Source organism: Sarcophilus harrisii, chromosome 5 (genome assembly GCF_902635505.1).
Source record: "Sarcophilus harrisii chromosome 5, mSarHar1.11, whole genome shotgun sequence".
NCBI lineage: Eukaryota > Metazoa > Chordata > Mammalia > Dasyuromorphia > Dasyuridae > Sarcophilus > Sarcophilus harrisii.
Window position 1 is genome coordinate 267,856,190 of NC_045430.1, and position 24,674 is coordinate 267,880,863.

Below are 24,674 nucleotides of genomic sequence, written 5' to 3' on the forward strand. Positions count from 1 at the left end.
ATGTTGCTGTCACATCAGTTCATGTACATCTATCCAGGTTCTTCAGAAACCCACCTGCTGCTCATTGTTGCTTCTAGAACAATAATACTCCACAACATTCATATACTGTCACTTATTCAGCCATTCCCTAATTGAGGGGCATCCACTCTATTTCCAATTTCTTGCCACTACAAAAAGCTTCTACAAATACTTTTTCACATGTGAGTCCTTCCCCTCCCTTTGTAATATCTTTATAGTTTTATAGCCTTTTGGGCATCATTCCAAATTGTTCTCCAAAATGGTGGTGTCACTTTACAACTCCATCACCAGTGCTTTAGTGCCCCAATTTTCCCAGATTTCCAACATTTGTCATTTCCTCTTTCTGTCATATTAGCCAACCTGTTAAGTGTGATTTGCATTTCTCTAATAGTGATTTAGAGCATTTTTGATATGACTATAGTTTTAATTTCTTCGTCTGAAAACTGCCTGTCATATCCATTGATCATTTATCTGTTTTTAAGTGAAGTTTTTTAGTTTCTTTTTTTTATTATAGTTTTTTATTTACAAGCTATATGCATGGGTAATTTTTCAGCACTGACAATTGCAAAACCTTTTGTTCCAATTTTTCCCCTCCTTTTCCCTATCCCCTCTCCCAGATGGCAGGTTGACTGATACATGTTAAATATGTTAAAGTATAAATTAAATACAATATAAATATACATGTCCTAACAGTTCTTTTGCTGTACAAAAAGAACCAGACTCTGAAATAATGTACAATTAGCCTGTGAAGGAAATCAAAAATGCAAGTGGACAAAAATAGAGGGATTGGGAATTCTATGTAATGGTTCTTTGTCATCTCCCCAAGTTCTTAACCTAGATGTAGCTGGTTCAGTTCATTACTGCTCTATTGGAACTGATTTGGTTCATCCCATTGTTGAAGAGGGCCACATCCATCGAAGTTTTTTATTTTCAAAGCAAAAAGGATAATTTTTCAACATTGACCCTTGAAAAACCTTGTGTTCCAATTTTTCCCCCCTTCCTCCCACCGCCTCCCCTAATGGCAAGTAATCCAATATGTTAAACATATAGAAATATATGTCAAATCCCAATATAGGGATATGCATTTATACAATTATCTTTCTGCACAAGGAAAATCGGATCGGAAAGGAAAAAAAAAAAAACATGAGAAAGAAAATAAAATTCAGGCAAACAGCAAAAAGAGTGAGAATATTCTGTTGTGATCCACCCTCAGTTCCCAAGTCCTCTCTCTGGGGGCAGATGGCTCTCTTCATCACGAGATCATTGGAATTGGTCTAAATCATCTCACTGTTGGAAAGAGTCACGTCCATCAGAATTGAATTGATCATTTAACTTGAAGAATGACTTGTATTCTTATAAATTTGAGTTCTCCATAGATTTGAGAAGTGAGGCTTTTAATTTAATATAATCAAAAGTACTTCTCATTTCCTAATGCTCTTTCTCTCTACTGTTCTTCCCTTTTTCATAGCTCTTACAGCTAAACTATCCTTTGCTCCTAATTTGCTTGTGCTATCACCCTTGGTGTCTAAATCGTGTACCCATTTTGACCTTATTTATCTAGGTATCTGGTGTGTTTCTGCCAAATGTTTTCCAGTTTTTCCAATGATCGTTGTCAGATACTAAGTTCTTATCGCAGAAGCTGGAGTCTTTGGGCTTCTCAAACAGTAGATTATGAGAGTCATTTATTACTGTTTCTTGTGTACTAAGTCTGTTCCCTGACCCACCACTCTTGTTTTGATGATTGATTTTCATAATAAAGTTTGAGATCTGGCACAGCGAGGCTATCTTTCTTTGCATTTTTTTTTTCATTAATCCCTTGATATTCTTTCTGTTCTTCCAGATGAATTTTGTGATATTTTTTTCTAGCTTAATGAAATACCTTTTTTAATAATTTGATTGTTATGACACTGAACAAGTAAATTAATTTAGGTAGAATTGTCATTTTTTTAAGCTTGGACTACCCATGAACAATGGATATTTTTCCAGTTATTTAGCTCTGACTTTATTCATGTGAAAAATGTTTTGTAATTGCGTTCATGTCGTTTCTGGGTTTGTCTTGGCAGGTAGCCTCCCAAATATTGCATATTGTTTATGGTTATTTTAAGTGGAATTTCTCTATCTTGCTGCAGGACTTTGTCAGTAATAACATAGAAAAGCTGCTGATTTATGTGGATTTATTTTGTATCCTGCAACTTTGCTAAAGTTATTAATTAGTTCAAGTAATTTTTAGTTGCTTCTCCAGGATTCTGTAAGTATACCATCATATCATTGCAAGGACTGATTCTTTTATTTGCTCATTGCCCATTCTAAATTTTTTTCTTATGGAAAATAAATCCTGTTACCACAGAATCTTTGGGCACTGGCAAAGACCAGGAGAGTGAATGGGTCCAGTTAGTCGTGTAAAAGTTGGAGGCCTCCCGGGCTGAGTAGGTCAACCTTGCTTCCAGTCTCTAACATATCTGACAGGAGATCACTCCCGGGGACGGGGAACTCACTCCGTTCACAGTTACTCATTCTGTGGTTGCTAGAAAGTGTTTGCTTTTTTTTAAAATGGAACCTTATACCTTGGAGCTTCCCAGTCATTGGTCCCTGAAGCTCCTTGATCCCCCACAGATGTTTATTAAGCACTTGCTGTATGCCAGGCCCTGAAACTGTGCCGAATGTTTTATTGTCTTCTCTTCTGGGGGCTGTTTCCCCACTTCCTTCACTAGTCCTGTGTCATGGCTTCCAGACTTCTCAAGGTCAATGTCATATTCAGGAGGGCTCTGGACGGCAGTCTGGCCTTGGCCCCAGACCTGGGTTCCCAGCTGGCCCTCACACAGAGTAGCTGCGTGAACATGGGAGAAAGCCTCCAAGTCGGCCGTCATCACCATTCCTCCTCCATGGCTCTGATGGCTGAAAGTGACCTTGGGTTCTCAGGGCTTGGGCCAAGGAAAACCTAGCTTTGCTGGGGAGCAGGTGGAGGGGGCGTGATAGGCAGGGACACTTGGAGGTGGGGCCTGATTGGATGTTCCGAAGGACTAGATCCTGCCCAGGCGAAGTGGGCAGCCTGGCACCTGGGGGGGGCCAAAGAATAGGAATTTTCCCTCCCCCCACAGTAGAGAACTGGAAGGACTTTGGAGGTCACCTGATCCCCTCTTTTTCAGATGAGCCTAGAAAAGCTAAGTGGGGGTGACCAGAGCCCCTTTGCTTTGAGGTGGCCGAGCTGAGACCAGACCGAGGCCCATGACCTCAGTCTGTCACAAGCAGAACACTTCTGGTGAGGGAGAATGGTCCCCATTTATTGGGGCGATATAATCTGAGCTTGGAAGAGTTTGATCCCAGCTCACCTAGGAAGTTGGGAGTAGGGCTTGGAAAGCCAGTGAGAACCCCAGGAGCACTTAGGAAGCACTTCCTGGGTGCCCGATTCTGTCTGGAGCCTGAAAAGACTTCTGGGGGTCTCTGGGTGTCAGAGACCTGGCCAGAGACACAGTGGGTCTCTGCATGCTCAGGGGCTTTGTGGGTACGCCCCAGTGTAGGATTCCCCAGTGTAGGACACCCATTGGTCTGAAGCTACCACCTGCGGGGACCAGCAGGCTCCCAGGCCTGGCCAAGATGGTAGGCCATCCTTCCTCAGACCCCTGACCAGAGCAGGGATGCCTCCTCCCTTGTGCTCCTCATCCTTCCAGAGCAGGGATTCTTCCTTTCTTGTGCTCCCCGTCCTTCCTGCCCCTGCTGGAGTGAACTTCCTGCAGCCCTTCTCCTCACCCACTGAATTCAGGCCTATGGCCGATGTTTGGCTCAGAAGAATGAAACAAAAATGAATTGGGAACCCAAAGACTCTGTGTTATCCCAGGGACTCAGTTTCCTTTTCTGTAGGACGAGGAGAGTGGCCTTCCTGCTGTGCTCCTGGCGTCCCTCTTTGTCCCTCCCTTTGTAGCTGCCATGTTCCAGCCCTCCCCAACTGTCCTGCCCTGGCCGCCCCCACGCCACCTCCTCCCTGCCCACCAGGGGCCTCAGTGAAGCTGGGACTTTCCTTGCCAGGTGCTCCCTGAGTCCTAACTAGGGCCCGCTCCGGGGCAGGCACCCGGGACTGTGCACGAACATGCACAGCTTAATCTTGTTAAGGGCTTGGAAAGTTGCTGAAAGACGGTGATGATCCCCTTGTCCTGTGCCCTGGGCACGCCCCATCTGGCACCCGAGGCAGAATTCTGGGCACGTCCAGAGGGAAGGGCTGGCACATGAAAGAGAGATTAGACCTCTCCTGGCCAGCCCCAGAGACCCGGGAGAGATTGGAGAGGAGGAGGGCAGAGATCTGGATTTAAACCTGAAAGGGGCCGCCTTCGGACACAGCGACTCCTCTGCGCCGGAGGTCCGGGAGGGTGGCTCGTGGGCTGGCGTTGAGCCGATCCTTGTCTTGTGGCTTTTGAGATCCCTGCAGCTGTGAGATTCTGGCAAGGAAGGAGCATTCTGAGTGTTTCATGAAAAGGAATGCAATGGGGTGGGGGGGTGGGGTCCCCAGGCCTTTCTGAGGCACCTGGGGCAAAGGGAATTCTCAGGCTTACAACCCACAGGCCCGGCTAGGCCTTCTCCCCACTTCCTGTGAACTTGGACAGTGGCGAGCTGACCTGTTATTCCAGGGCCAGGTGAAGGTCCCATATCATCAGAACAGGGCTGGGGTTTAGACACTTCTGTGAGAGGAAAAACAGAGAAGGCCCCCTGTTTTCCAAAAGTGAAATGGGAGCCAGTCCCGCCTTTGGGGGATTCATGTTCTAGGCAGGAAGGAGGTGGGGATGGAGAAGCACTAGAGGATAGATGTGAACATCTGTATAAATGCACGTGCACCTGGGTGTGTCTGTGTACATGTTCACTCAACACAGTTTTGCATCTGTACTGTCTCATTGCTTTTTGTTTCATTTTTTTTTTTTTTTGCTGAGGCATTTGGGGGTAAGTGCCTTGCACGGACGGGGTCACACAGCTGGGAAGTGTTAAGTGTCTGAGGCCAGATTTGAACTCGAGTCCTCCTAACGTTTGGGCTGGTGCTCTATTCACTGATCTGTCCCTGAATATGCTCTTTAAAAAAAAAAAAAATTATTAAATTTATTCTGAATTTAAGAAATAAAACTAGCATTTCTATACATACAATAGCTGCCCCCTGTGTCACAGTGTAAAGAAGCTCCTCAGACAGATGGCTGCAGAGAGAACTTGCTCCCAAGGAAGGCCTTAGTCAGGCCTGGAAGGAAAAGGAGCCTTTCTCCGGCAGAGGGGAGGGTCTGGGGGGCACAGGAGGGCTGGGGGACTGGTTTCTTCGGAAGGCCGATGTGTGTCTCCTGCCCCTTAGGGTCCTCTGGACCTTCGCACTTGGGGCTGAACGGCGACTGGAGAGGCTGTGTGACCTGGCCCGGGGGTCGCACTGAGACAGGAATGGGGACCCCTGAGGTCTGCAAAAGGTCCCTGCAAATCACTTAGTGATCTAGAAAACCACATGCTTGTAAATGTTTCCTTACTAACACATCCACACAGGAAAATCAGAAAGTCAGTTTGAATTTGGTTTGGACTCATTCTCAGGAGTGGGCCGGGGCCCGTGGGACCCTCCGGCCTCGGGGACAGGCGCCGACCTTGGGGTTCGATGTGGTCGGCTTCAGGCCTGCCCTGAGAGAGTCCGGGGAGAGGCTTTCCGGACTAGAAGTCCCACGTTTGGTTTCCCTGGTGAGATGTGAGCCAGTTCGGTCAGAAGCCAGTGCTTGGCCCAGTGCTGGTGCCAAATTTATGCCTAATAATATGCTGGAACAGCAGGTGCTTAATAAATGCTTGTTGAAGCCAAAGCATAAAGGGCCTCGCTGCTGCTTTCTGACAGCCAGCCGTGTCTGTGATTGGAGGGTAGAGGATGCCCGCCCCTGCCAGCCACCAGTTCCTGCTTGGCCCGTCGGGCCCCTGCCCCTCCCCCTGTGGGACTGGAAGCTCCAGGGGACAGGGGCTGGCTTCCTTTACCAAATTTGTAGCCCCCGAGTTAGCCCGTGGGACATGGCACAGGAATGCTTAGGGACTGGCCTGAGAAAGGTCTTGGATTCAGGCTGTGGGACTTGCGTTGTTTCCCCCACGGTCGGGTCAGCTCTGCGAGGCTTTGGGGGCTCTGCTCTGAGCCCAACCCCCCTCATCAGGGGGCGCCCTCCCAGGGCTGCCCACAAGCTGCCCCCCCCATGGATGCTTCCCTGGGAGGGCAGACCCTTTGCCATTGTGTGGGTGCCCCTGGGAGCTTGTGCTGCCTGCCCAAGGCTATTCCACACTTGCCAGCCTCACCCAGGGGATCCTTGTGCTGTGTCCCCCTCCCACTCCCATCTCTGTCCCCACCACGCCAAGGCCAGAAACACAGTGGCCATTTAGGGGCCAAGCCCAGAGGCTCCAGCCCTCCCATCACCCCTGCTTTTTGGGCACGTTGTTGCCAGACCTGGCAGGCTACCTGCTGAGTGGGACTTCAGGCTTCTGGGGATCTCTCGGCCTTGACCTCCACAGCAGGAGGGGCTCTGGGCTCATGGGCCCCTAGGCCTTGGGCTTTTGGTCTGGCCATGCCCACTGTGCCCCTCCTTGCTGCCCCTGAGGGAGTCTCCTAGGAGACCCCATGACACTTGGCCCTGGAAGGGTCTCCATTCCAGGAGGGGCCTGTGTTTGGGGAGGGAAGAGCACGCGGAGCCCGCGTCCCTGTGACAGCTCACCCCCAGCTGGGTTGGGAGTTTCCGGGACTCGGCCCTTTAGGAGATGTGGTCCAATTTGTGGGTGACGTTGCTTGGTTGGGTTTGGAGTTCAGGACCAGACCCAGACCCAGCTTTGCTGACCTTGACCTTGATCTGTCCTTCCCCTGTAGGGGCTCAGCCGTGGCCAAAATCATTGGCAATAATGTCAAGAAGCATCAGAAGTTTGCACCGATGGTCAAGATGTGGGTCTTTGAGGAAACGGTGAACGGTCGGAAACTGACAGACATCATCAATAACGATCACGAGAATGTGAAGTACCTCCCTGGGCACAAGCTGCCCGAAAATGTGGTGAGTCAGCCGTGGGCTCCCTGGGGGTCACCCTCTGACCTCTGTGCTTACTGAGCCCTCACTGGGTGCAGAGGGACTTCGGGCTCTGGAAGGCTGGGACACGCGCATCCTAGAGCCAAACGGGGGGCTTGCCCGAGGTCATGGGACTAGGCCAGGTGTTAGAGGCAAGATTCACACTTGGCTCTTCCCTGCTTCCACTGACTCCTTCCCATTTCCAGGGTGGTCGGAGCTGTGGGTTGTTTTGGCTTTGTCTGTACATCCGTCCTTCCTCTGGATGCCGGCTGCCCAGACTGTGCCTCGGTCCTGTGGGGGTTGGGGTGCCTCCCTGGGCTCAGTTGGTGTTTCGGTGGGGTTTGGGTCTTGGGAAAGCCGGACCCAAATGAGCAGGCCTTCCCACTCTGGCCTTTAAAAAAGCCGTCCCGGCCCAGCCTGCGGCCCTTGAAGGCAAGTGACCCCCCCATCCTCCACCCCCCGCTGCGGGCGACAGCTCAGTGACTGCTCTGGGCAGAACTGACGAAGCAGCTGCCCCCGAGTGGCTGGTCCTAGACCCGCCGGGGCCCGCCTGTCGGCCGGGTGGGCCCCAGGTCTGGGCCAGGCTCCCAACTCCCTCGTCTCGGAGCATAGGAGCAGCTCCGGGTGTGGGGCTGGGAAGGCACAGCTCCTCTGGTGCCAGTTCTGTGGGCTCCCATCAAGAGCTGGGCCAAGGACCCACCTTCTGGGGGCTGGGCTGTCCTGGTGCTTGACAGATGGCGCACGGGGGCTCCTCTGCCTGGAGCTTTCTGACCCAGAATTGGCAGCCTGGGTGCTGTCCCCCCAACAGCATCCACGTGAAGTGCAGGAATGTCCTGGCTGCCCAAGGTCATGGTCATGCGGGAGGGGCCCAGAGCCGCCACGCCCTTGCCAGGCTGGGGTCAGAGAGTCCTCCTCAGGCCAGGCAGTGGTGAGCTCCAGCTGAGGGTGGGGGGGGACGACAGCGGGCTGAAGCCCCAGGTGTTCGGAGGGTTATCCAACAAGGGAGGGGGCCAGGGCACGTGGGGGCAGGAGGGCACGCTCAGGTGTGGGGCACGGGCGCATGTTGCTCCCAAGGCTGCTGCTCCCACTCTTTCCACAGCATTGAGGCCCATCCAGGGTCATTCTTTGGGGGAGCTGGGCCCAGAGCATCCCTGTGGGGCTTGGGTGAAGCTGGGCTCTCCCTCAGGTGTCTCTCCTTCCCCCGTGCAGATCGCTGTCCCCAGCCTCAGCGACGCTGTTGAAGACGCAGACATCCTGGTCTTTGTGATCCCTCACCAGTTCATCCACAGGATCTGCGATGAGATCTCCGGGCGGGTGCCCAAGAAGGCGCTGGGGATCACCCTCATCAAGGTAGGTGGGGCTCCGGGCCTGCAGAGCGGTCAGGGCCGGGTCTAGGTCACGCAACCCCCAGCCATCAGAGGCAGGACTGGAACTGGGATCTAGGAAGCTGACTGTGGGGTCAGCAGCCGAGGCACCCGTGGTCAGTCCCACCGATCTGAGTGCAGATGGCCACCACCGGGTCATGGTCCAGTACCTGTCTTTCACCCTGCTTGGGAACCCTGGTCTGAGCCAGGAAGCCGCCAAGGGGGCATCTGCCCACCCGCTGGCCTGGGTGTCCTTAGTAAAGTCCCCTCCCTTGGGCTTGTGGGGTCTTTGAGCAGGGGGGCGGCAGCTCAGGGGACGGAGACCGCACGTTTGGGTGCAGCCCGGGGCGGTCACTGGCCCGAGACCCCGAGTCTGGCCCCCTCTGCCCCTGCCTGTCTCTCCGGCATCCTCTGCACATCTGCTCTTCCTGTGTCCCAGGTGCCCGGCACACACGGATGCTTTGCAGGTGCTTGGGGCACCCAGGGCCCGTAGGGGGTTTTGTCCCTTTTGCCGGCGCTGGCCTTCTGGGAACGAGCAGTCGGCTCCTCCAACACGCCCCGGCTTGAACCCAAATCCTTTCCAGCTCTAGAAAACTTGGCAGTTAGATCATGTTCCCAGGCCTCCTGCTGGGACCTCTGAGGAGGCAGCTCTGGAGGAGGCTCCTGGGGAGGGGCAGGGGGCTGAGAGAGGGTGGGGCAGTGGAGTGGGGGGGCAATAAAGGGGAGGGGCCCTCATGGCTCACTGCTGGCTTCTCGGCAGGCGCCTTTCTCTCTCTCTCCTGGGGTGTTGGGCCGAGGTTAAAGTTCGAGCCCTTTATCTGATGATTGTTTTTGCGTTACTTTTACGACCCCTAAAGGAAGCTCTTGTTTTCTTACAAGAAGGGGCTTCCAAGGGCCGTGGGTTATGTGGACTTTGCTCTCTGATTTTGGCCCCCCGGTTACACGCCCTCTTTGGGGTCTTCAGATCTTTGAGTTTTGACCCCCAAAACTTTCCTGAGCGATGGGAACAAAACTGTGATTCTTCCAACAGCACACAAGCAAATGGGGTCAATGGAAAGTGGCCAAGCACAAATGAGTCGGGCATTTATTAAGCACCTGTTGTGTACCAGCACTCTGCTAGGGGCTGGGGAACTAGAAAGGTCAACCCCTCCCTTCTCCAGATGCGTGTGCACAGACGTGATTTGTGCTCCCAGGGTTTGGGGCCTCCCTCCTTGACCCACTGTAGCCAGTGCCTTTGGCGTCACTTCATCTGGGCCTCTCCTTATCTCAACCTCCCCCTGCCGCGCGTGCTGGAGCCTCTCCATCGGGTCCTGGGCACCTTGTTCGGCCGCCCTGAGCTGGGACACGTCAGCTGTGCCTCGGATAGAGGCTCCAAGTATTTGTGTGGGGAGAAGAGTCTTGAGTGTCAGGGGCTTGGAAGGGAAACGAACCCATGTCTGGTTTTCAGGAAAACCAGTGAATATTCCCGAGGAGCAAAGGAGAAAAGCTCTGGGTTCCGTGGCTGCCTCGTTCCCTGAGAGGAGACACAGATGTGAGACAAGGCACTGGGGGCCTTCGGGCCGGGCTTGTCCGGCTCTGCCTTGACCTGTTTGTGTCCGTTTCTAGGGGATTGACGAGGGCCCCGAAGGGCTCAAGCTCATTTCGGACATCATCCGAGAGAAGATGGGCATCGACATCAGCGTGCTGATGGGGGCCAACATCGCCAACGAGGTGGCTGCTGAGAAGTTCTGCGAGACCACCATCGGTAAGGGCACGGGTGGCAACTGAAGTCCGGGTTCTGAGGAGTCTGGGGTTCAAACCGGGTCCTTCCCCAACCTTCCATCCGGTCAGCGCTTGTTAAGCCCCTACTAACTTCCAGGCATCGCCTTGGGTTGGGGGGATGGAGAGGAAATGATTCAGAGACAAAACCCAAGGGACCCTGCCCCCGGGGGAGCTTACATTCTACCTGGGCATGGGATGTGTCCCAGGGAAGGGAACCCAGAATATGCGCAAGGAGATCCCTAGGGGAGCAGCTCTGCCGCAGAAGGCCCCTGGGAAGGGGCAGGCACAGGGCTCTGGCTCCCTATGACTGGTAGAGCTGCTGAGGAAGCTTGATGGTCCCTGACTCTGTGGGACACCTCTGGGTTCTTAGAGGAGCAAGAAAAGTCGGGAGCCAGAGAGACACCTCAGGCAGCCCCCTGAGCCTGGCGGTGGGTTGGGGCGTCTTCCCCAGGAGGCTCATTTGTGCCTCAGAGAGGAGGAGGATGGGAGGAGGTCAGCAGACCCATTGAAAAGCAGGCTGGGGAGGTTGCATGAATGAAGCCCCCGGAGCCCTGGGCAGGAAGACCCAGCCATGGGCACTGGTTTTATGACCCCAACCTCTCTGGACCTCAGTTTCCTCATCTGTAAAATGAAGAGGTTGGACCCACAAACCTATAACTTTGTGATCCTCCCAAGACCTCCTTGGGTTATGAAATCTAGTGTTTTCAAGAGACTTGAAAGTCATCTTCTTTCTGCTGGGATCCTCCTAAGGTCAGGAGCTAGCTCCATCGGAGAAGGACCGGTAATGACCTTCCTGGGAGGGGGCGGTCTTGGGCCCAGCCCACCTGGATGGCTCTGCTAGGCCGGGAGCCTTGGGGTGGGGGACAAGGGGCCTTCTCAGCAGCCCTGGCCCAGCCTGCCTTGGGACATGTGAGGGCTGCTCTGGGAGCCGGAGCTCTTATTTGGATGACCTGAGGGAGCAGACCCAGGACCTCATTGACCCTGGAGCTCCCAGGGAGGTCCCTTTATACCTCGGGGGCAGACGCTGCTCCGGAGACAGCTGGGGCCCCACTCCAAGGCCTGAGCTCATCAGCACCAGCCCAACCTCCCAAAGAGGCTAAAAGGTTTCAGGGAACCCACCCTCCCAGGCCGATCAACCCCTTCTCAAACCTCCAGGCCACACCCAGCTAGGGGGTCAGGGGTAAGGGCAAGTGGCCCCCACCACCCTGGCGGATCGCTCCAAGGCCTTTCCTTGTTAGCAGTTCCCTGGCCTCAAAAACCGGGGTAACCTGTCCCTGGGTAATTATTAGGATGAAACAGCCCAGGCCAGGGGCACTGGCTTTGATGGGCGCCAGCCTGGCTTCCTGCTCTCCTTCCTCCCTCCCACGGTGCCCTGAGGGCCTCCCCGGCTCCCGGCTGCTCCTGCTGGGCCTTTTCCTCTGGAAGGTCCCTGCTCCTGCCCCGAGGCCGAGCTGCCATTCTGGAACCCCATCACCCCTCCCCCCCAGCCCTCCTGGCTCTGCCTCCGGGCCTTCTGGGTTGTGGATTCAGAGGCGGCATCGGCCCAGAGAATGCTGCAGGGAGACCCGGAGACCCTTTCCTGGGAGACCCTTTCCTGGGACGTCTGGCACCCGCGCAGTTCTCCATAAGTGGCTCCGCCGTCGCTCTGGAGACCCTTTCATGCCCAGTAGAACTTAAGCCGGGTCAGGGCGTCGTTGGCTTTTGTCTCGGTGCCTCCGGAGCCTGGTGATGGCAAACCCGGACTGAGGGCGCGAGCGGGGTTGGGCACCCTGGGTGCCCCCGGGTGCTCCCCGACCCTCAGGCCGCCAGCTTCGGAGCGGGCTTTAGAGGGTGTCCCAGTGGATCGGGCAGGGAAATGGGGCAGTCTGGTACCCATTTCACAGACCAGGACACTGAGACCTCGCAGCTAAGCTGGGCCTCTGATTAAGCACCGGGATGGGGATATGGGCATGTCCCCCCCGCCCCCACGGCGGGGGTGGGGAGGAGGCCGGCCCCTCGGTCTCGAGCTCGCCCCCCTGCGCCACCCCTGTGCCCCCACCCCGCTGGCCCAGCCTCTGCCCGGCCTCCTCCCCTTCTCTGCCATTTTGACCCTTCACCGGTTTGTGACTTGCTCGCGCCCCCGGCGCCCCCTGCTGGCCATACCTGTAGCGGGCCTGGAAGCCGACCCGTGTCCCTGGGACTGTAGGGACTGTTAAGGAGACCCGGCGGCTCATGTCTCCTTCTCTGTCCCTGGCGCACAGGCAGCAAGGTCTTGGAGAACGGGCTTCTCTTCAAGGAGCTCCTGCAGACCCCGAACTTCCGCATCACCGTGGTGGCCGACGCCGACACCGTGGAGCTCTGCGGGGCGCTCAAGGTAAGGGACCCCGGGGGGCTCCGGGGGCTCCTGGCGCAGCGAGCGGGGGTGCCGCCTGTGCCCGGGTAACGGCCCGGAGGCCCGGCAGGAGCCTCCCTCTTGGCTGCTGGAGGCCCCGAGCTGTTGGGGCCTGACTCTCGTGGGGGGGGGCGCGTGTCTCTCCCAAAATGAACAACGAGAGGAACAGAAGCCCCCGGGCTCGTTCCCACCCATCTCCTCCCAGCACGGGGGATGCTGAGCTGCTGCCCACCCCAAGTCTGAGAGGAGGAGAGGGACTGAAGCGCATCGGGGCGTCGGCCAAGCGAGGGAGGGGCTTTCAATAGGACCTGTGGCACGAACTGGGTCAAGGGACCCAGGTCCGAGGTCCGGCAGGGACGGCCTTTGTCGGGAAGGGGGTCTTCTGTGCAAAGTGTTTGGTTGGGTCTTGGGCGCCATTGTCACTTCCCAGTGACTCGCCCTGCCCCAGGAGAATCGAGCAAAATGAAGGACGTGTCGGCCACGGGTGACAGTGGTCGGCGGGTGCTTCATCCGCTTCCACGCCAGACTTCCCCAGAAGTCCTTCCTGTCTCTGATCTTCCAAGAAGTGGGAACTCTGCCTCCTGCGCCTGTTTGGGGAGGGAGAAGGGGGCAAGGGGAGAGCCCGGGGTGGGGGGGGAAGCGCCAGTTCCCGCTCAGACCAGCAGAAGGGCCCATACCCTCCCCTGTGCAAAGGGAAGGGTCTGCTTGTGCTGCTTCGATCCTCTGGCCCCTGGCCAGCCTCCCCCTCCCTCGGGTCGGGGGGCTCCCACCTCCCCCTACCCCCCCCCCCCCCCCCCCCCCCCCGGGGGGGGGGGGCCCCCCCCCCCCCCCCCCCCCCCCCCCCCCCACTGGCAGGGCGGCCCGGGCTGCCGGACCTCGTTGGCCCCTTTTAAATGTCTGTCTGGTGGCACTTCATTAAGGTGCCGCCGTGGGCAGCAGGGGGCACCATTGATGTTGACGAGGGCCCAGTGTTGCCTGGAGACTCCAAGGCCCTTTTTGAAATGCAGCTGGTGAGCGATGCTGTGGCTGGAGCCTGACTGAGGGGGCCACGAGAGAGGGGGGCTCCCGGCGAGCGGCAGCGTCGGCTCCCCCGGACGGCCCTCGGGCAGACTGGAAGCAGATGGGCAGTGTTCGCTGGCAAAGAGCCTGGCAGTGGCTTGGCTACCGACCCTGACAGCAAGAGAGCCAGTGGGAAGCCTTTGTGGGCCTGTGTGTTCTGGGCACAGAGAAACCATGGGAGCCTCCCCGAGACTCTGCCAGCCAGAGGGACCCTCAGAGCCCAGAGCTCCGAGCCAAGAGGCAAACGCTGTGAGGGCTGGGCTGGTACTTTAGAACCAAGGAGGGGCCCAGACTGGGGCCACGAGCCTGCAGGGCCATGGAGGGTGAAGCTGTGCCAGGTCTTTTAAGGCTGTAGGTGATAGACCCAAATTGGACTTTTAGGGCCAGGAAAGTGAGATCCAAAGATGGTAGAGCCCTATAGACCTTCAGAACTAAGGTCGGAGCTGAGAGGGCCCTTCAGAGTAACGAGTCTGAACTCTTTGGTGTGTAGCCATGGAAACTAAAGGCTCTGTCAGGGTTCTCCAGAGCTGGGTCTGGTCTTTGGTTCCATGTCATCTTCCTTTTCGGTCCAGAACTCTTTCTGCCGTGCGCCAACACCCCTCTTTCCGCTCTTCTTTGTGCTTTATCAAGGAAAGAAGTCCTCCTTGGCCACTTTGAGTATTGTTGAACTGAGAATCCCCTCCTCTGGGGCTCAGTGTTGTAGGGAGGAAGTAGTTATGGGGAAGGCACCACCCTGTTGGATAGCAGTTGACTGGTACTGGCCTCAAGAGAATGAAATAACTTTTTTTTTTTCATTTTTTCCCCTCTAGTTACACATAAAGCACCTTTTTTTTAGGGGGGGAGGGGGGAGAGTTTGAACTTAGGTTTTATTACTTTGTCATCTTTCCACAGTCCCATGATGCTCTCTATGTAACTGGAGGGTTATGTTAAGTTACAGTGTCCTTGGTGCTCAGCACCAAGCAGTTCCTCAGCAATGTTGTGTTATTGTTTTTAAAAAAGATTTTTATTTTCAAAACACAACATTGACCCTTGCAAAACCTTGTGTCCCAGATTTTTTCCCTCCCTTCCCCCCACCCCCTCCTCTAGACAGCAAACAATCCAATATGTGTTAAACATGGGCAGTTCTTCCATATATACTTCCACCTTTATCCTGCTGCACAAGAAAAATCCGATCAAAAAGGGTGGGGGGAGTGAGATTTTTTTAATTGTGGTTCACACTCAGTCCTCTCTCTGGGGGCAGATGGCGCTCTCTATCACAAGAGCAGAAGAATTGTCCTGAATCACTTCATTGTTGAAGAGGGCCACGTCCATCAGAAGCGATCATTGTATAATCTTGCTGTTGCCTGTACAATGATCTCCTGGCCCTCCTCACTTCCCTCAGCCTCAGTTCCTGTCAGTCTCTCCAGGCTTTTCTGAAACCATATTGCTGGTTGTTTCTTATAGAATAATACAGTGCCATAACCTTTGTACACCAGAACTTATCAGCCATTCTCCAGCTGTAAAACAACCCTTTTGGTTACATAGATAGATTCCTATTTACCTATTTCTACATGGACTATGTTGGGAGAGAAAAATCGGAACAAAAGGGGAAAAGTACTAGGAAAAAAACAGAAGAAAAAGAAAAGAGTGAACATAGCAAGTGCTGACTTACATTCAGTCTCCATAGTACTCTCTGTGGATGCTGACGGTGTTTTCCACCCAAAGTTTGTGGGACTGCCTCGGATCACTGACCCTAAGAAGAACCAAGTCTGTCGTAGTTGATAATCACCCAGTCTTGCTGTTGCTGTGCACAAAGTTTTCCTGGTTCTGCTTGTTTTGCTTGGCATCACTCCACGTAAATCTTTCCAGGCCTTTCTAAAGTCAGCCTGTTCATAATAGTCTATGAGTTTCATACACCACAGCTTTCGCAGCCGTTCCCCGGCTGATGGGCATCCGCTCGCCACGAGCTGTGGCCTCGCCCACCTGTGACATGGCAGCCTGAGGGTGTTTGGTCACCGGCCTCTTTCCCCTCTGGGTTCAGACATCACCATGGCCACCTCGGGGGTCGGGCTGATCGGCCCCGTGGCTTGCAGCAGATGAGGGAGGCCCCGAGTCCAACTTCCTGCTGAAAAGAGTGATCATTTTAGTCCAGAAACCACAGATTTAGCTGCCGCCGGGATAATGAGAATTCTCACAGCTGGGAGGACGCCAGAGACATCTGCCAGGCTGCTTCTCGGCCTGTGGCTTTGTTCATCCTTTGCCAGATGCATTTGATAAAAGGAGCCATCTCAAAGTGGGGAGTTCCCTTTAAAGTGAGGGTGAGCAGCCAGAGGGGAGACACATGGGTGGCAGAAAAGGCCCCTGGCTCTGGAGGCAGGAAACCTGGGTGCAGATCCTGGCTCTGCCACTCAATACCGTGGGTTCCATGGCTGCACAGGGCGCAGGGCAGGTGGACTCCACAAGGTCACTTCTCCCACCCGCTCCCTGGGCCCCTCCGTCGCTCGTTAAGCCTCTCTCCTCCCATTTGCTGTTTACTGCACATTCCCCCTCCTCCCTCTGCAACCATTGGAGGGAATAAGTTTCATCAAATGGTCCCTAGGCCCAGGAATGGTCGCTGCAGCAGCAGCGTGAGGATGCCCGCCTTTTACTGGGATTTCCATTTCCATTGTTGATTGAAACTTGTCCTTCTGATCCTCCTTGGATCCATAATGGCTCTGCGTTGGGTCACAGGAGCCTCGCCATGTTTCTCTGAATTCCTCCTAATCTGTTGAGAAATATTAAGTGCCTACTATGTGCTCAGTACTGGGAAAACACGGGAAAAACATGGAAATTTCCCGTGCTTTCAGTCCTATCTCTTCTTACAGCTGGCAAAGAAAGATGAGACTTAGCATTTTTATAGCCCCTGCTTCGTGCTACTTCTTTAAACAAATATTCTTTTATTTGTTGCTCATCACAACCCTTACAAAGTAGGTTCACTTATCACCATTTTACAGTTAAAGAAAATGAGGCAGACAGAGGTAAGGTAACTTGCCCAGGCTTACATAGGGAGTAAGTGTCTGAGGCTGGATTTGAATTCAGGTCTTCTGATTCCAGACCCAGTGCTCTATTCACTGTGTACCAGCTGCTCAGGAATTTTATTTCCTCACCATCATATAACAGTTTTCTTCAATTAACCAACAGATGAACAGTTCCTTCCCTCCTTCCTTCCTTCCCTCCCTTCTTCTTTCCTTTCTTTCCATCCTTCCTTTCTTCCTTTTATCCATCCAGGCCCTTTCTGAAACCTCTTTGGGACCATCAAATTTCCTGGAAATCCTGTACATCAGACAGTCATAGATTTCCAGCTGGAAGGGACCTTAGAAGCCATCTTGGCCCCTCACTTTGCAGTGTCTCACCGAGCCCCCTTTCATTTAGGTTGGAGTAGAAAATATTTAGCATTGAAAGGTCTTCCCAAGCAGGCCCCAGCCCGCCCTTCCATCCTGCTTTGCCCTTCTTCCTCTTCCAGCTCGGCAGCCGGGCCAAACAGGCCTTCTCTCCCCTGTCCTGACACAGGACAGCCCATGGGCCGTGTTTGTGCACAGCTGCCTTTCCCTCGAGCCCTCCCCACCCCCTTCTTCCTCCCACATACCTCCCACAGCAGCTGGGAGAGGAAGCCTTCCCGGGTCTCCCCCTGCTCCCCGACTGCCTCCTGGCTAGTCGAGCTGAGTCTTTGGAGTTGTTATACTACCCCCTTTTAACAGGGCACTTTCTCCTCCTCCCCAGAACATCGTGGCGGTGGGAGCCGGCTTCTGTGATGGGCTCGGCTGTGGGGACAACACCAAAGCCGCCGTCATCCGCCTGGGGCTCATGGAAATGATCGCCTTCGCCAGGATCTTTTGCAAGGGGCAGGTGTCCACGGCCACCTTCCTGGAGAGCTGCGGCGTGGCTGACCTGATCACCACCTGCTACGGGGGCCGCAACCGGAGGATAGCTGAAGCGTTTGTTAAGACCGGAAAGGTAGTGGGGGCTGCTCCGCTCTCGGTCTGTTTCCAGGAGTCCCCAAAGGGGTCCTGGCCAGGGGGAGGCAGCCTGGGCGAGCACTTTCTGAACCCCAGCAGTTGGGGCATGGTGTGGGGGAGGGGGGCGAGCCAGGACTTGAGGGCATCTCGGGTGATTCTGTCATGGTTTCATTTTTAAGACCATCGAGGAGTTGGAGAGAGACATGCTAAATGGCCAGAAACTGCAGGGACCGCCGACTTCTGCAGAAGTGTATCGCATCCTCAAGCAGAAGGGGCTCTTGGACAAGTAAGTGTCGGTCATGTGCTGGGGCCCAGCCCGCCCTGGGTTCCCCGTTTGGGGAAGTTGTGGGAAGGCTGAGGGGATGGTCTGTGTCTCCGCGAGCGCTTCCACACGTGATGCCTTTGGATTCCACCGGCCTCGTTCTGTCTCCCCGGGGTTGGGGGAGTATGGGGGCATTCTCTGAAGCTTTAGGGTCTCTGGTGCTAGGACGTTACTTGGTACTTTATATGTCAGGCAGCAAGCATTTATCGAGCACCTGCTGTTTGTCTGACGCTGTGCAGTCTTGGAGATAGGCTACAAAGGCCAAAAACAGCCAGCAGAAAAGAAGCTCTCTGCCTGCCTCTCTCTCTCTCTCTCCCTCTCTCTTTCTCTCTCTCTCTCTCTCCGTCCCTCCCTCCCCCTCTCCCCCTCTTTTCTCTCTCCCCCTTCTCATTCCCCCCCTCTCCCCCTCCTTTCTCTCTATCTCCCTCTCTCCACAACATGTGCTGCTTTACTCCTCCAGAGCATGAACTTTTTACCTAAATAGGAGCACTTGACCTTGAGAACAAATGGGCTGGGCTTCTGTTCTGAGCCCCACTTGTTTGGGAACAGATTGTGGGAATCGTTGCCCAAATGCCAGGCTGAAAACCGTGTATTTTTATCCAAAAAAACAGCAGGCAAGCCCTGAACATGCTGGAGCCCAAGGGGGTGCGGTCAGACACGGCCTTAATAAAATGATGGGGCAGCAGCGGGGAGAGGGATGAGGAGAAGGGAAACTTTCCTGCTGATCTAGGTGAAGAGAAAGGGGGCCTGGCTCATCCCAGTCCTGGCCATCCTGCCCTCCCTATGCCAATGCAGTCAGACCCCTGCTCTCTCCTGGGAGCATCGGCCTGACTTGAACCCGGGGCCCCCTGCCTTTCCTCTGCTACGGCCAATGTGCCGCTGCCCTGGCTCTGTGTCCTCCCAGCTCTCCCTTGGATTCCCTCGAGAAGTCGGTTTTGCCTTGGCTTCCCCCTCACCCCCTACAGAGAGTGGCCCAGGAATAAGAGCTTTGTTCTCTCATCAACTTACTCTTTTTAAAGGAAATTTAAACACACGTGATTGAGCCTTTTAAGAAGACGTGACTTAGGTTTCAGGTGTCCACGGAGGCCTCTGGCCCTTGTGAACCAAGGTCTGTTCTCTGGGCCCAGGTACCCCTGACCTTGGCAGAGAGCTGGGAGGAGGCGTCTCATCGCTCCCTTTTGTGGCCCAGCGGTCTTTCCATGGACATCCTGTTTTCCACATGAGATAAATGGCGGGGTGCCCGGCCCTGTGCTAAATGCCAGGATGGAGGGAAATGCAAAAAAGGGAACCTCCAGGCTGAGGGGGCCGTCCTTCCGTCCCAAAGCTCTGTCTGCTGGCTCTCCCCTCGCCCTCTTTTACACTGTCATCCCTTAATGTTTACAAGGGCAGGGGCTGCCTGCTTAGTATGGCTCCTGGCCTGTGACAGGCCCTTAATTCATGCTTTTGGACTGACTGACTGACTGACTGAAAGCAACCTCAGAGGAGAAGGCCCTAGTGCCTGGCTTTGGGGCAGGGGGAGAAACAGGGAGGGATCTGGTGCTTGAGTTGAGGGCTGGAGGAGCCCAGAAGGAGGGAGAGCCTCCCGGGCATGGGGGAGCTTGGGCACAGAGACCGGGGATAAACAGAAGGGGTGAGAAAAGAAATGGGGGAATATCGCTGGGATGGAGGAATTCAGAGACACTTGGGGACTCGGGTGAACTGGAACTGACCAGAGCAAGAGAGGCAGAACCGGGGTCTATCATGGCTGATGGTGGCTGGCAATGTGAGGGGAGAGCTCCGAGACCCCGGCTTCAGATGAGCCAGAGGTGGAGCCTTCATGCGCCCGGCACCTGGGAAGAGCAAGAAAAGGTGTGGGCAGGGATCAGCAGCGACTGCCGGGCACCTGGCTGGAGGGTCCAGTCTCACAGAGGGGCCGGTCTCACAGCATCCCCTCTCTAACCCCCCAGGTTCCCCCTGTTCACGGCTGTCTACCAGATCTGCTACGAAGGCCTCCCGGTCCAGGAGATGCTTTCCTGCCTGCAGAGCCACCCCGAGCACATCTAAGGGGAGCACGCCGCCTGGGCAGGGCAGCCTCCGCCCCTCCCAGTGAGCCTTGGCTCGGGCGGCAATGGTGGTTCATCCCAGACTCTCCTTGCCTGACATTCTGCTCCAGACGGGAATACCGGGGGATTTCTCCAAGTCCATTCTTTTCTAGCCCAGGTTGAAAGGGAATGGGGGTGGTCCGGTGCTGGAAGGCTCTGCGACTCATTTCATTGGCCGGGACTAAGGCAGTCATGCGAATGTTGCACAGCTCCAATTTCCCAGGTGTCCGTGTGTGAGCGCCTCTTGTGTCTTGCGGGTGCCCCTCCCAGAGCCGCCCCTGGATTGGGGGTCATCTTCTGGAATTGACCTGTGGTGTAGCTGGGGAGAGTGGGCCTGTCTTCACTCGATTCTTCTTATTTGTTTTTAAATCGAACTCATTAACATTAAATCTTGGGGTGAGGGCACTTTTGTCTAACGAAACAACAACAAAAACCAATTAACCAGCATTACTGTGGTGGGAGGGAAAGGAAGAATATTTATCTGTTCAATGCACCAAATATATAAGGAGAATTTTACCTTGTGCAGTCAGGTCCAATCAAGAAACATTTACGAAGCACCTACTGTGTGCCAGGTACCGGGAAGCAGGGAGGGAGTGGCAGTGACAAAGAAAGACAGAAGACGGCCCCTGGATCCAAGGAGCTCCCAGTCTAATAACAAAGCCAGCATCGTTTTTTATTAACACTGTTGGGTTTTTTTTAAAGAACGTTTTTAATCAGGGTCTGCCACCTCCATTGTTCTATTTCTACAGTTTCCTGCCTTTGCGCTAACCTAGCTCGGCGCCTTTCTGCTCTGTCCAGCGGCGTGGCCGTGGCTGCTGGGGGCCCGGGGCCCTCTCCCCACTTGCCTTCCCCCAGCCCTCTTGGGCCCGAGGCCCGGCCAGCTGTGTGTGGCTCACTAACCTCGTGGTCTCCAGGCCGAGCCACCGTGGAGTGTGGGTGTCCGGCCCTCCAGGGAAGGGTCTGGGACCACCACCTTTGGAGGCTTGGTGGAGAACCAGGCGCCCGCCCCGCCCCTTCCCCCCCCCACCTTGGCGTAGTCACTAGTCAAGCTGTCCTGTGTGTGTGTGTGTGTCTGCAAAGCTGTGAAAACACTCCCAGGGGGATTTTTAGCAGGACTGAAGTGGGAGAAGTCTGGATGAAAGGCCCCGAACTTTGGGCCTCTGGCACCAGGAACCGGGACTCTGTGAACGACCAGGCCGTGGCAGTTCCAGGAGGCCCAAGAAGATGACCTTGGCCATCTCTCCCCTTTTCTCATTCCCACCTCAGTCACTCTGCCCACCAGGGATGAGGGGAGGCAGGTGAGGCCCGAGGTGCTCCTGGGGCCCAGCGATGGCCACCACGCATATTGGAATGGCCCCAAGTCTGGCATAACCCCGGCTGCGTTTCCCAAGGCTTGCTGGGAGCTCGGGCGATCTGGAACCGGCTCCCCTGCCTCCTCCTTGGTCCCTGTGAGAGACCGTGCTCTGTGATGGCCCCATTCTCTGCTCAGCTCTCCCCCAGATTCCTTAGGATGCATTGCCATGACTCCAGAAGCCAACGGAACCCAGGAGGGATCAGCCTGGCGAATGCGCACATTATGTCCCACCTGTGATTTTGTTCTTTCCCGGATTCGAATGGGAGCGGGCCCAGCCAGGGGGCCTGATGCGGTCCCTTCGTCCCCCTCCCCCTCTAGTACTTGGCAAATGGTAAGGAAACATGTGAATGTCTCGGAGCATCCAGGGCCTGCTCAATCACTTTTGAGAAACATTAGTTCTTTATTTTTGCTATCGCTGAAAATGATTGTAGATGAATGTTTGGGGGTTTTTAAAAACCCCCCCCCCAGATATCACTGGGCATTTTGGAATCAGAAACACAACACCTGTGAAAAGCACATGAAATTCCCCCAAGTGGACCCAGTGCTCTTTGTCTCTTAATTAACTTCAAACCACTTGGCCGGTGGGAAGCCTTTTACAACTTTGTACGTTCTTACCAAAAATCGGCATTTTAGGATCCCAAAGGGCTGTCCACTGGCCAGGGGGTCTCCTGGGTGACTCCACTGTGGGGGCCTGGGAGGCGCTCTGTGAAAGTCTCTCTTACTCTGGGTTATACTGAGTGGCTTTTTCTTTAGACAGGCCCCGATCCCGCACTCTCTAAAGTCCATTTATTAAGTCTTAAACATAATACGAGAGCCACAGGTCCTGGAGAGGGGCAGACCCTCGGGATTCTGGCTGTGGTCCCACGGGTCGTAGCCATCTGCCGACCTGCTGGGACCCGCCGACGCCTCTTGCTAACGAGGGTCACTGGGGATGGGCCCCATGCGTGGCCTCCAGCAGCAGGAGCCGGATGAGAGAAGGGCCTTGTTTATAATGGAGTCTCCCTGCGTAGACCTGATGAGGGATGGGGAAGGGAGGGGGTGCAGTGACAAGGGGCCTGTGGGCAAGGAGAATTTGGTTTCCATTACTAAGCTTACTAACCATTCATTACTTCTCTGTGGATCATATTTATCTGTTGTAGATGGGCGTATGATTAAAAGCTTGGTAAAATAAACATTTTATCCCTGAATCTGTCTTTGTAGTTTTGTCTCCCCCCCAAAAAAGGCAGCAGGTGTAGACCAGGGCTGCTTCAACCTCTTCCTCTTGGGATCCCTTTTTGTCTGAGAAATGTCTGTTACTCCGGCCACGTGGGCCTATGACATAGGAGGCAGGTCATTCATTGGTAGTAAATACAATATCAGGACCCCCCGTGTTCAGTTAGGAGGCCCCATGTGGAGTTGTGACTTACGGGGGCAGAGGATAGAAAACGGACTCCAAGCTCATGGGGAATGAGGTGGGACTCGGCCTTTAAGGCCCCTGCTGGGTCTGGTCCCAGATGGAGCGCCCCATTTTGTGGGTGGGGGTGTGTGTGTGGTGGGGGATGCACAGCGATAGATGGGAAAGCTGGACACGCAAACTGTTCTAGCTGAGAATCGGCTGGTCCCAGGCCTGTTCCAACCCTGCAGCCCCAACCCCAGAGTGGCCAGCACTCCCACTAGGGGGCACCCTTGGCCAGACAAATGGCCCCCTCTCGGGCCCAGGAGAGATCAGAGCCGACTTCCCCAGAATTGGGGCCAGTCATTGAACTGGGCAACGCTTTCCAAGAGGTTTTAGTCCTGGAAGTTCCCCCTCACCCGTCAGCCTCCCTGACTGCTGAGAGAGGAGAAGGCTTTTCCTTGGATTCGAAGTTCCTTCAGCTGGCCTGGATCTAATTTAAGCTTGAGGAGTTTCCTGGTTTCGCAAAGTCCCCCAATGTACAGCTGAGCTCCCACCAGATCCTCTGACACCAAATTCTGGGCCTAGGACTGAAAGGAGACTCGGAGGCCGTCTAGGTCTATGCTCCTTCCATTTTACAGATGAGGAGGCTGAGGTCCGGAAGCTTGTGACCTGCCCAAGATAACCCAGAGAGGACCTGAATGGAGCCTGTGCTCAGGGTCTGGAGCTGAAAAGAGCATTAGAAGCTACTGAGTTTGTTTTTTGTTTGGGGAATGTTTTAGGAGCCTCGATTCTTTGTTTTTCCCCTCGATGGTATTTTATGTAAACATAGTTTTCAACATTCGTTTCTGTAAAACTTCAAGTTCCAAATCTTTTCTCCCTCCTTCCCTTACCTCTCCCCTCTCCAAAACAGCAATCTGCTATAGGTTAAATATATGCAACCCTTTTAAGCATATTTCCCATATAAAAAAAGATGGTGAATCCTGATTTCCCATTGCAGAGGAGTGAACACCATATTTGTCATGTTCTACAAGAAAGATCGGCCCCAAAGGGGAAAAACTACAAGGTAGAAAAAGCAAGCAAACAAAAAAAGGTGAAAACACTGTGCTTCGAGCCACATTCAGTCTCCATGGTCCTCTCTCTGGATGCAAATGGCATTTTCCATTCCAACTTTTTGGAGTCACCTTGAATCACTGCTGTGTTGAAAAGAGCCAAGATCATAACATCTGATCTTCACATAATCCTTTTGTTGCCTTATAATGATCTCCTGGTTCTGCTCATTTCACTCAGCATCAGTTCCTGTAAGTCTCTCCAGACCTGTCTGAAATCATTCTTACCGAACAATAGTATTCCATGACATTTGTAGACCAGAACTTATTCAGCCATTCCCCGTCTGATGGGCAGCCACTCAGTTTCCAGTTCCTTGCCACTACACAAAGGGCTGCCACAAACCTTTGTGCACCTGTGGGTCCTTTCCCCCCTTTTGTGCTGGCTCTCTGTAAGAGAGAGAGCCAGGAGAGAGACTGCTGGGCCATTTGAGTTTAAGGATGAGGGAACTGAGACTCCCATCTGTTAAACATTAATGATAAATTATGATACAGAGTCAGGTAGTGTCAGAGGCAGAGCTCGGAACCCAGGCTCCCTAACAATGTCTGTAGCCCCTTGGCTTTAGAGAGGTAGTCAGGGGCAGCTGCAGTGGACAGAGCACCGGGCCTGGAGTCAACAGGAGCTGAGTTCAAATTCAACCACATTTTCTGGTTGTGTGATCTTGGGCAATTCACTTAGTTGCCTCCCCCCCCCCCCAAAAAAAAAAAGTTGGTCATTTATTGAGCTATATTCCTTTCCTTCCACCTGTTTCTGGAGCAGAGCCAATGTATGGGTGTGTATCGGCTCTCCACAAGCCCCCAGGACCACCCCCCCCCCCACCCCTGTGATAGGATAGAAGGCTCTGAACGCTACCATTTGTC

General features: G+C 54.3%; 1 protein-coding gene across 1 annotated transcript in view; it reads left to right on the top strand.

Moving 5' to 3' along the window:
- Positions 1 to 22,522, top strand: part of GPD1L (glycerol-3-phosphate dehydrogenase 1 like) — a 33,240-nt gene extending 10,718 nt beyond the window's left edge. Inside the window, exons 2-8 of the mRNA XM_031940432.1 lie at positions 6,860 to 7,037; positions 8,259 to 8,399; positions 10,019 to 10,157; positions 12,415 to 12,527; positions 17,343 to 17,576; positions 17,758 to 17,864; positions 19,847 to 22,522. Of these exons, the coding sequence (XP_031796292.1) occupies positions 6,860 to 7,037; positions 8,259 to 8,399; positions 10,019 to 10,157; positions 12,415 to 12,527; positions 17,343 to 17,576; positions 17,758 to 17,864; positions 19,847 to 19,943 (1,009 nt within the window). The 3' untranslated portion in view covers positions 19,944 to 22,522. The remainder of the gene's footprint in view (positions 1 to 6,859; positions 7,038 to 8,258; positions 8,400 to 10,018; positions 10,158 to 12,414; positions 12,528 to 17,342; positions 17,577 to 17,757; positions 17,865 to 19,846) is intronic.
- The last annotated feature ends 2,152 nt before the right edge of the window (positions 22,523 to 24,674 follow it).